The following is an 11,716-nucleotide window of genomic DNA, read 5'->3' as shown; positions in this document are numbered from 1 at the left end:
ATTGCTCTCGTTGAGACTTGAGTCTACTTGTTAGACTCATCCAAGTGTTTAAAGACGCATTAGGCCTACATCTTTAATGTTGATTTCATTTCCGACTTAATTCCTGTTCAAAATCAAATGCTTCGAGTTATTTTATTGCACACTTGATGCGCTTTGTAATCCTATGCACCCAAGAAAGAAGTAATCTTACTTCAAATTCGTCCGTAAAACGTTTTTATTAAAATTGTTTAGTAAATTTTAACTCTGCTAACTCTGCTGTTTGGTCAGATGGGTTTAGGTTGTGTCTTAATTGAGTCAACCAAGCAATTAGTTAGGCTTCTTTCGAATCATTGAACTAATCTTGACATATTTATTTTTCGCCCACCGTTGTTTCCTTGAAACTGAAAATATAGTTATGTTGGAAAGTTGCAGTTTAATTCATTACCAGTGATGTTTTTTAAATCGTCAAATGTTCGGGCTTATTAGCGCACTTTTGTCAGCATTAATTTGTAGTTATACCAATAGAAATCCTGCTTTAAACTGCTTTTAAACATAATAAATTAAGTTTGTTTTGCATAAGAATTATTGCGCAGGGACTTTGCATTTGTTTAATCTCGGTTTAATACAGTGCAACCAAGCAAGAGAGAGAGCTTTGCAATAAAAACTTAAAGTAGGCTACGATTCCGAAAATTCTTCAGATGGATCCTAATCTTATGCATAAATCTCTAAAAAGACAAAAACTTAATTCGAAACGAGTCAGTTAATTCGCCTAATTAATTAATAAACATTTCTGTTTCTGCACTCGTTGTGTCGATTACAACATTTTATTATTGGAAAGTCAATTCATACCTCCCAAAGTAAAATGAAATCTTTAAGATATTTTTTTTTTCTAAAAGGGAAATACCCGATAGCAATTTCTGCGAAGTAGAGAAATTGCAAGTAATTTTATTGTCCAACACCTAATGCTTTTAGCTTTTTTATTAATTGAATGAGTAAAAATACAAGGTTTTGGTATTTACAAAAATGGATATTAGTACATTTCTTTCTCAAGATGTGAAACAAATTGTAGTTGATATCTGGCAGGCGAGCTCACATTTGTCTCAACTTCAACATAAAACAGAAAAAGTGTGCCACAAATTTGAAACACTAACTTGTAGATTTTATGAGCTCATTACCTCAGTTTTAGAAGAAAACCAGCTTAGCACCACACTCGATTTTCATACGGCTGTTCAGGAATTATGCCCCCTTTTTCATCAACTCTTGTTTTGGGATTTTGAATCAGATGACATTGAGCGGTTTGTTGAACTTTTGTCAAACTGGTTTATCGGGATTTCAAAACAGGATATCCAAGATTGGTTTAAAGTTGAATATCTTTCTGCTGATACTGAAGTGAATCTTTGTCTTGTATTGAAAATGCTTTACATTTGTTCAACGTTGGAGCACTCCCTTCGCAGTGTAGGTTGGAAGGATGCTTATTAACCAGACTAGAAAACACCCAGATTGGAAAGTTTGCTGGTTGTGGGTGAGAAATTCCTCGCACAACAAAATGAAACAGTAGCTGTTAATATAGGCAATTAATTTTTTGTCCCCCACGCACTTAGTAAACTTTCCAATCTGGGAAAACACCATAGTTTTCAGCTAAAAAGCGTGCCTAAAAATTTTGTGTATTGCGGAAACTCAAACATGTAATTGCTCATTAATTTTCAGGTTTATCGATTAAAAGATGGTCATGATCCTTTGCTTTTGAGAGATCTTCTCAGCAGCAAACCATTGAAAGAAACATTTGGTGAGACTAGAATGAAGTTCTTACAAGTTCTGTTTGGTGGTCCACTCAGTTTGAATTTAAGAAATCTTCTTTGGCATGGATTTATTTCACCAAATGAATTACCGTCAATGTAAGATCTATGTAGAATCTACTGAAGATTGAATCTTTTTGTAACTTAAGTGCAAATACATTGTTTCTAATAGTAAATCTGGACCAATTTGTCATTTATATAATCTATGAAATTGCATACAAAATACCATTTTTAGGTATTTTCATGTGCTTCTTTTTACTATTGTGGAAATGTCAGTGTTCTTGGATGATCAAAACCTGCTCGTTGGAATGAAAAAACTTCCTTTGGTTCAGAAAGATTTTGTAAGGGGAGTGCTCAATGAAAGACTAGGTATTCAACACAGTTGTTTTCATATTTTATATGCAGGTTACCTAATGTATAAGTACAAATTTAGAGCATATTATCTGCACATAACATATGGTTAAACATATCTCTGTTGACACTGTATATAATATTTCACTAAGTTTATTGGGTTGGTGCTGATGATTTAAACATTTAAATAATGCTCATGTTGTTATAAGTTTTAATGGTATACTTGGTGAGGTTAGCAACAACCTTAAGAAGTTTTGAAGCTAACCGGGGCTGTGATGTGGCAAATATGAATGAACTTTATGAAACGTCTCCTTATATTCCAAAGTCAATGTTAGTCTACTTCAAATATTCATTAAATCTGTACAGATCACGCAGGTACAAGTGTTTACATTGTTTTTAAGTTGAAAATAGTATATTAGTGTTGAAATATTTTGAAAAAGTCTTCGGTTTTGAGTGTGATGCTGCAGAAGTTATTTATGGCAATATTTTATTTCAGATTTGGCGACTGTGTGATGATTTTACTTCCACAGTTGGAACATTTGTTGCGTTGTAGGTTTTCATTTTGCAACAAATGCCCAGAACGTGTCATGACCGCTGAGTCTACTGAATTTTATACAACTTTGGATGATGTAAAGTATCTGTCTTATTAATTATTATGGAACATATTTTGTGTGTGCAATTGGATTTAGTGTTTGGTAATGTTTTGTGCCACTCTTCACAGTTTTTTAAATTAAGCCTGTTTGCAATTGATGAATGTTATGTATATGCATTCTAAATGAAAAAATTCGTAATTATTGCATTTTTTATCTCTAACTTTTTTGCCTACGTACTCGTAGATGTTTGTACATTATGTAGTGATTGTTTTGGCTGCATTCACTTTCATGTCCACAGGTTTTGTCATCCAATTTGAAGCAAGGTGGTGAAAATTATCTGCGATACGAACTTGGTGATAACTTCATGGTAAGTACCTTCTCTGAAGACACCCACGTGCAATCAACGTTCCATGCATTATGTCCTGTCTTGGCAGTTTTCCAAAAATATACTCACACATTCTACAACAGTTTATGTTTATGCAATGTTTATGTGTGTAATTTTAGCATCGAATTTTGCTAGATAATGGTGATCATAAATCCTAGTATGCTTTGGAAATAATGATATATATAATTGCTTGTAGTTTACAGAATCTCCTACAAAGATTTTACTATTTTTTAAAATTTTATATACCCAAAGTGAAATATTAACTATTTACTGGTGATTTTTTCAGGTTTTACTTCGAGATCTTTTCGTTCTCCAAGATGGCCTTCGTCTCCGAGATCATTTATCCCACGGTGAGATGTCATCTATAGATGTAGATCACAATATCGCCTTTGTTGTTGTCTCTGCTGCACTCTATGCAAGTCATGGATGTGCAAGGAAGCATGAAGAAACAGGGTATACAAGGAATGAAAGAGATTCCTTTTTAGATGAGCCAGATACTCAAAATTCAGCTTTCAACATCAGCTTCCAAGGAGGAGCATGTTGCACTTGTCAAAACAATGATCTCTTCAGACAGATCTCAACTTTTATAAATAATTACGAATCGCTTTTTCATGCTTTGGCTTTTACCAAGCGTGACGTTTGCTCTTCTGTCAAGCTCTGCTTCAACTTTAAGGATACACCTTCAATAGAGAATTTTAATGATTTGAAAAATTCTGTGGACTCTTTCGAAGTTGATGAGCTTGTTTCTTCATTAAAACTTTTGAGCATTCAGTATGCACAATTAGCAAAAAGTACTGTTGCAGACTCGAATTTTGTTGAACAATTTTTTACATCGATTACAAACAAAGGTGATGTGAAACCCTTGCAAGAAAGCGACCAGATTGACCAGCTCATAGAATTCCTTGCCGGAAGTCACCTTCACACTTTGCACAGGTAGGTGAGAATTTAATTTCTTTTTCTTATGAGTCATCTCATTTAAGCTGCATGGTTGCAGGGCGAGTCCCAATGATGTTATCATAAGACAGATATCGCTCAATGTGAAGAAAGCGGCGGAAAATATAAAAAACATTCTAGAAGTCCGGAAGAGAATGTTCAAGGAACGTTCTTTGAGATCGAGACAAAGGAAAAATTACATTTGTCTCCTATGCAGGTTTGTAATAGGTAAAATTGTACACCTATTTAATTATCTAACTTTTTTGTTATGTTAGTTAGTTGTTTTGTGCATTACACAACCCAGAGATATGGGTTTACTAATTTTGCCAACTACCAAATGAAATCTAATTTTGTTGTCATGCTCAATGTGTAAAGCTATTTATTTTAATTCAGACATTTTTAGTTTTGTAAAATATTTTAGGAAGGAAGTAAAGTATATTAGGAAGCTGTTTAATATTAAAAGCCAAGTGGTTTGCTTGCTGTGTTTTTAATACTTTTAGTGACTGTTTTCATTTATGAACATCATTCATGTCCGCTGTTATTCTTTTTCATTTTATTACAGCCGTCCGGTTTTGTTTGCTGGACTTCGGTTCTTAACCTTGTACATCCTTGTGCTAATCCATCATCATGGTTTTATGGCAGACACACCTCAAAGGTTGCGGTTTGTTTTGATACAGTTTTATCAAGCATTAAACCTACGGCTCTATCTAATGTATAACTTGTTGGTTTTCTGGATGATTTATTTATTCTCACAAATAAACCTCAATCATTAACAGTCGCGTGTCAGTTGCCTGTGTCCGCATGATTCTGATTCTGTACCTAGTGCTGGATTATTTCATTTGTATCAACTTGTATGTAAGGGAGATATTTTGAATTTATGTCCTAGGTCAGGATTTGATAAACCAGACGTGATCCGGTAATAACCTTAACTTCTGCAAATCTTTTAGTTAAAGTATAATAGTCCTGTGTATATACCGAACACTTTTCATTACAAAAAATTTATCTCGCAACATTCCAATTTTGAAAATCTTATTTTACCAGGTTGCTTCGAAAACTTCTTCAAATTTGCGAGAACGTCGTAACATTTACATCGGCCGATGTAAACAAGTGGAAAGAGGCGGTCAATTTAATGGCTAAACTGAGTAAACTTATTCCAGGCCTTTAGCTATTTGGAAAAATTTTCTTCTTCTTTTATGGAACTAATGTTCACAATATTTTTGCCTTCTTATGTGTGCACTGATTGGTACAGAAATCCCTCACGTCACCAGCTAACCCCAGCAGCGCCAAACAATTGGCAAATCAACTTTCAACTTTTTGGTGACGGTTCTATTCTCATTTGTCAGCTGGAAAGTTAGGTTGAACCCTCTCAGGTTGCATTCTGGACATTACTCTCTTGTCACACGCATCTGGAGTTCTTTTTCTTTCCACAGATGACTCGGAAATAAAATCTTCCCATTCGAGTCGTCTTGGTTTATGCGCTCTCTCGTTTTTTGTTGCGTCTCACTGCCCGCTAGATGATGCTAAGATATCTCCTACCGTATTTCGACATGACTTGTAGCCTAGCTGTTTCGCGCTTTTAAATTAACAACCTACTTTAACCATGTTTTTGACTTTTGTCAACGCCAGAGGTGTCACATGTCAGAAAGAGATTGCCGTTCTGCAAAGCGGCATGGTCATAGTTGTTGGACTGTATACCACTCCTACCTGGAACATATTGTTCTGGCTTCCACCACACCTGGTGAAGTTTATTTAAGCGTTGACGTTGAGGTCGTGTACGCCAGTCATACAATTTTAAGAGTTATGTACAAACAGAATTACTAGCTAGCATATGCAAAGTGAGCGATGCCGATAACCAAAGAAATGAAAACAACATTGTTAATTTGTGGCAATCTAGTGGAACCAAACACAATACAAAGTTTAGTGGCGTATGAAAATCGCGGGTTGTTAAAACTTATCCAACTCTTCACGATAGTTCTCATCATAAGGCAAGGTTATTGTGCAGTGCTTCACATGTCGAAAAAGTTCGAAATTAGCCCCATATCTTGTGACGATATAAAGGCTACGACTCCAGTTTTCCAAAAAAAGACGCAAAATTACTTCACGCTGTGATAAGAACTTTCTCGAAGAGTTGGTCGATTTGAACATATATAAGCAATAAATGACGAAACAAGTAGCCCCCAAATAATGTCGTTAAAAAGGAGACACCTTTCACGATAATAGGTTGATTCAATTGATGTCGCTGGTATCTTGGTTATGCTGACTTGCTGTGGAAAGGAATTTCTTAAACGAGGCTTGCAGACTACACACGATATACGACATTTAGTTATTCAATATAGCTGGCCTATATTTTGTCGGAACCTTAAGCCTCGAACAAAGAAAAAACTGTTAAATATTTAATTGCCGACATATTCTGACGTACTCATGCAGCTAGCCAGATACAGATGCAAAAACATGCTAATGGTTGCACTGGTTTTTTTATTATCGACTTTATGCAGCATGAAATGAAGAACTTTCATTGTAAAGGTCATTTTTTCACGCGAACTGCTCAAGTGGTACTTTACATGTAGTCATTAATCGCAAATCATTCATGACGTTAGTTGGCGCGCCTGAGAGACAAGTTAAAGTTAGCATCAGCTCGCATAATATAACAGTCAGAGCCAGTCCACAATAGGCTACTCACGGGTAAGAACCGGTTAGAATGCGTCTCAGCACAGCTTGAATGATTGGGGACGACCTGTCCTTTGTTAAACTGCAGAAAAAAATAGAGATGAAATTGCTGTGTGCACCCTTGTGGCAAAGTTTGCCAAATGTAGGCTAGGCCTACTTGAGAACATCAGAAAAAGCTTAAACCTCGTTTTGTACCTAAACTTGATGCGGTTGTTCATACCGATGCACTAGTAAAGTATTGACGAAATAATTTATACTCAAATATTTTTGATTGATTTGACTAACAGTTTTAACTAGAAATTATTACTCATTTGTAAACGTAACTAACTGTAGAAGAAGCCAGAAAATGTAATGTACACGTGTGCTGGCTTGAAACCGAACTAACACGTACTTATTTGAACTTTGCCCATCATGTGTTTTACGTGAATCTCGTTCGGTCTTTCAAAAAGTGTGTTTTGGTGACTTTTCAGTAAAAATTCTACGAAAGTCTTTCAACAATGACAGCGCGATTTCTCACAGGTTTGTGTTATTACAGGCTATTAAGTGACCAGTCGTTTATTAAAGCTTTTTATCTATGCCCGTGCTTCCTCACTTACATGTAATGGTGCTGCAAATGTTATTAATTACACGTTAATATACGTGTCAAAATCGTTTTGGCACTTTACGAGTTACTTAAGCTTAGAATGTAACTAGAACAACGAAACCACTTCAATATTATCAGTTTCTGTAATTTTGCTGCACCTACCAATTTACAACAATCTAAGTTGAGAAAACAAATAAGATATACGGCGTAACAAGATACATAATATGACGTAACAAGCTGTATACGACCACTAACATAACTTGGCAATGAAAATAGGTCTACTGTGGATTATTTTAGTTTTTTTTTACTAAATCTTTACTTTATATTTGTATCGTATTTCGTGATATTATTGTTATATATTACAAATCTTTATTCAGTTATACTATTTTATTATTATATTATATTATTTTTTATAATTTTTTTATATTTCAGGTTATATTACTGTAGGCTATTTTCCTACCCAGCCATGGCGTTACAAAACATCGATCTGTATTCTTCTGCTGAGACCAGATTCAAAAGATCGGTCAAAGTTGTCATACTGAGTGGATGTTTCCGGTTGTTATCCGTCTCCTGCAGCCGCATATCCGCTTCTCCAATCAATGGGTGGCAATGGGTTAAGGTCAATGCGGGACCGTCAAGAAAAACTGGAAGAAAAAATCTTGTGCGATTACATTCACGCGTACAAAATAACTGGCTTACTTGTACTTTTTGAATACTTTTTTATTTTACTCTATTTTGGACAGTTTACGTAAATACTTTGTAGTTTCTCCGTAAATACTTATTTTAAAAGGTGTTCTTTTTACTTATCGTTAACTTCCGTGATCGAAAGTTCGGAGTCAGGTGAATATGTTAGAGTAAATGAAGATAGCATAAAGATTTTCGTTTTAATAATAATAAACCATTAAAGAACGGCTCGTTGGAAGCCAAAAGTACTTTATCAATTTCCTGTGTAATTCTGAGCAACTTGCAACTACACAGAACCCGTGACGTGGCCTACCACTGGGTACAATAAGTTTTACGTTTGCAAACAGGAAAGGGTTTCGACCGGCTGGACGAAAATAGTGAGTAGGCCTATAACAGCTCATTTTAGGCTGATAGCCCTCGTGCATTTAGTTTTGTATGTAAAAATGCTTTTGGTAAAATGGTATATAGCGCTTTGAAGAAGGTAGCTGGGTAATGTGTGTAAAGCTTACAAACCGACTTACGACATAAGTTTATGATCGATTATTAGAATTGAAAAGCCCATTGGCTTAACATTGCATTGCTTTGTGTGAAAAGGCCAATCGTGCCTAGAGTGATATTGTGGAAACATTGGACCATCACCGAATAAAAACAAATTTGGTATAAACGCTTGTGTAGTGTTTAACGTTCTTATATCACGAGCATTCGTTGAAAACGCCCAAAACAAACAGATTGTATCAAAAAGATGGAAATTCCAACCCGGTCAACAACCTCAATCGACACCACCAAAAAAATGTAGACATATGTAATTGCCGATAAAAAAGAGAGATCGAGCTTACATTGAATAACAACGGTAAATGTGAGATGAACATTCCGCAGAGTGAGCTTGTAAGTGCCGGAGTTGCTCTGTGAAATTTGTTGTCCGTTTTCAAACGGTCTGCAGAGAAAAAGAGTAAAATTTATAAAAACTAAGGGAAAATTTGTCGAAATTTGTTTTTATGTCGATTCGATTCATTCATGCAAACTCGACTTTTTAATCATATTTAACATTGCATGATTTAACATTGCATGATTTAACATTGCATGATTTAACATTGCATGATTTAACATTGCATGATTTAACATTACATGATTTAACATTACATGATGTAACATTGCATGATTTAACATGGCATGAAATGACATTGCATGAAATGACATTGCATGAAATAACATTGCATAGAAATAACATTGCATACAAAAACTCAACTTACATTTGAATGGAACTGAAGTAAACTCCTTTCATGTTTATTTCTTCAACTGGGATGAAAAGAGAAATGGACGAATCAAAGTTAAAGTCTGACATCAGTCTGACGTCATAAGTTGCATTACGAGACGTAGCGTCAAGCAGAACATTTCTGAACAACATAACTCAAATTTATGAATACGAAAGTGCCCAGAACTTATTAACGTATTAGCTTTGGGTTTTTATTAATGTCATTACGTATTTTTTTCAACGTAAGATAGGCCTATACTGTAAATTACTCGTCGGTAGTGAAGTTGAATTTGATGGAAAAGTTATTTCCCACCTCCGGCATTGGAAGTTTTGCGAGTGCTTCGAAGACCTTTGGATCTAAAAAGAATCACAAGTCATACAATTCATTGCAATGCCGAAATAAACGAAAACCAAAATATTTTACTAAAATGCCAGCCTAGAAAAGTTTATGGGAATTTTTGCGATCCAAAATAGCAAGTAACTCAATTTTTACCCTATATGTGCTTGGTTAGTTTTGTACAGAAATAAATTTATATTCTTGACTATTTCCCAAATCCCTTGTTGTGAAAATAAGCAAATCATTCCTTCTACGTATTTAAAGTAGTGGCCACTAGAAAGATACAATCGCTTAGTCATTTGCTTATTTGACTTGTTGCTTATTTACGAGTCGTGTGTCACTCGTCGCTACTTGTAAACGTGTCCATGTCATTTAATTAAATATAATACTCTGAGGCAAATTTGTAGTTGAAGTTTTTCTTCGCCTGTTGGCGCAAAAAACCATGTTTGCGGGAACCAGGATTTATCTCCGATACTTGAGTGTCTTGATTTGGTCGAAAATGGTGTTTACGAGCTACGAAGGGTTTTGATGTTTTTGGACTAGCAAAATTCTGTTGAAATAAACAGAATGCGGTAAATTCGATATTCTGTTTTACTTCTTTCATTCTAGCCCAAAAATAACTTCTTTAATTTGCCAAATTCAAAGATTTTTCGATCTCGGAAAACATGTTTTTCAAAAATCTTGGTCTTTTATGTAGAGCATTTCTTGAATTCTTGCCCCCCGACTCCGGAGGTAAAATCATCGAAGAACATGTTTTAATCCTCCTTACAGACGAGTTGATCCCAAGTTAGGGAAAAGCTTAAAAGATTACGGGTTCAATTCAATTTCACACCTGGATTATGACGATTAAGTACGTGCGGTGCCAAGGTGTGATGCCTGGCGCCGTACCTCGATCGTTCAAATGTGGGGTTTCTTAATCTGTTTTGAAAATACACAAATGCGCATATTTTTGGAAAGGTGTTAGCTTGGGCTCAAGGTCAACCTGGCGGTAGCTATTTGCAGAGAGATTTTCTCCCCTGTCATAAAATTATAGACGATTACGATCAGGACGCTTAATTTTAACCGAAGCGACAAATATTTATAAAATAGCGATGTTGATCGCGAAAACATGGACATTGCAGAGATAATCCTGCCAAGATCGCGATCATGAAAAAAGTAGTTTATCATTGAGACAGCTTCCACCACCACAGCCCATGGCTATGCGAAACACACGGTTAAGGAGTAGAATTGCTAATAAGTGGTCGAGCAATACCAGTCAGTAGCTACATGCTACATAACCAATTTTTGATGGCATCCACTTTAAAGCAACCACAAAAGCCAGACATTTTAATTAATAGTATCTCGCTGAATTTTTCAAATGGTTCCCAGCTTATCACGTGTAATTCGAACCTTCTCATTAATAGTAATAATTTATGAATAGATTGTAAGTTGTTGACAACAATCATTTGCTTTGAAGTCTAACTGCAGAACGGCCATTAATTATTATACCGAGAAGGCTACGTTGATTGCTCGTCTTTTATTTATAGTGAATAACTAATTTACATAGAAAGGCTGGAAATAATATAAACTTAATACCTTATATAAAATAGCCTGAAACGTAATGGTTACTTACCAAGCCTTTGGCTGGACGCTGTAATCACACAAATGGCAATAAGAACGTTGACAGTGTTCCAAGCCATAACTGATATTTCGTTTTGCAAAAACAGGAGAAGATGCCAAAAAAATATGAAGCTATTTACTGAAAATATAAGTGAGAAATTAAAGTTTTAATAGAAATTGGTATTAAAAATTTTTTCATGCCTGGTGTAAGCTTTATTTTGGTAGAATCTGTTTTTCTGTTCGCAATATTTCTTGTCTTTTTATCCAGTCACTAATTTTTACAAACAATATTTTAGCTATTGCCTATACGTTTATTTTGTTACGCTGCCATTTACGCTTTTATTGCCAACCACAAAAACTAACTTTAAAATAAAACATTTTGCTATAAGCTACAGATTTTGATAAAAAAATTCGTGTTTCTAACGTGCATATATTAAACTTTGGTCAAATTTTGTATTTTAACAATGTATAATATCTCGGTATATGCTTATGGAAAAATAGAAATACTTTTTTAAGCTTTTTCAGTCTGAATAAGCCTTCAATACTTATAATTTGTA

At 35.0% G+C, this 11,716-nt stretch overlaps 2 protein-coding genes across 14 annotated transcripts; one reads left to right on the top strand and one right to left on the bottom strand.

The window, feature by feature from the left end:
• The first annotated feature begins 942 nt into the window (after positions 1–942).
• On the top strand, positions 943–5,632 carry LOC143447038 (endoplasmic reticulum membrane-associated RNA degradation protein-like). Of its 11 annotated transcripts, none has more exons than XM_076946958.1 (11): positions 943–1,434; positions 1,687–1,874; positions 2,011–2,144; positions 2,363–2,501; positions 2,623–2,755; positions 3,018–3,086; positions 3,391–3,454; positions 3,953–4,037; positions 4,126–4,254; positions 4,600–4,692; positions 5,079–5,632. In XM_076946958.1, exons 1-11 carry the CDS (start codon positions 1,003–1,005, stop codon positions 5,200–5,202), a joined length of 1,590 nt encoding a protein of 529 aa, XP_076803073.1. In that variant the 5' UTR covers positions 943–1,002; the 3' UTR covers positions 5,203–5,632. The 11 variants fall into 11 exon arrangements, 10 of the variants coding, with proteins under 10 accessions (XP_076803073.1, XP_076803070.1, XP_076803065.1 ...); XM_076946955.1 differs by having other exon boundaries at positions 4,099–4,254; XM_076946950.1 differs by having other exon boundaries at positions 3,590–4,037; positions 4,099–4,254.
• Positions 5,633–5,767: 135 nt separating this feature from the next.
• On the bottom strand, positions 5,768–11,488 carry LOC143447183 (uncharacterized). 3 transcript variants are annotated; one of them, XM_076947149.1, is made up of 8 exons: positions 11,361–11,488; positions 11,173–11,298; positions 9,493–9,580; positions 9,222–9,365; positions 8,808–8,905; positions 7,748–7,931; positions 6,718–6,786; positions 5,768–6,336 (listed from the first exon to the last, which is right to left on the bottom strand). In XM_076947149.1, exons 2-8 carry the CDS (start codon positions 11,237–11,239, stop codon positions 6,264–6,266), a joined length of 723 nt encoding a protein of 240 aa, XP_076803264.1. In that variant the 5' UTR covers positions 11,240–11,298; positions 11,361–11,488; the 3' UTR covers positions 5,768–6,263. The 3 variants fall into 3 exon arrangements, with proteins under 3 accessions (XP_076803264.1, XP_076803266.1, XP_076803265.1); XM_076947151.1 differs by having other exon boundaries at positions 5,768–6,301; positions 11,361–11,484; XM_076947150.1 differs by lacking the exon at positions 5,768–6,336 and adding an exon at positions 6,493–6,643 and having other exon boundaries at positions 11,361–11,381.
• Positions 11,489–11,716: the final 228 nt, after the last annotated feature.

Source organism: Clavelina lepadiformis, chromosome 2, assembly GCF_947623445.1.
Source record: "Clavelina lepadiformis chromosome 2, kaClaLepa1.1, whole genome shotgun sequence".
Lineage (NCBI taxonomy): Eukaryota > Metazoa > Chordata > Ascidiacea > Aplousobranchia > Clavelinidae > Clavelina > Clavelina lepadiformis.
This window is presented reverse-complemented; position numbering and strand designations above follow the sequence as displayed.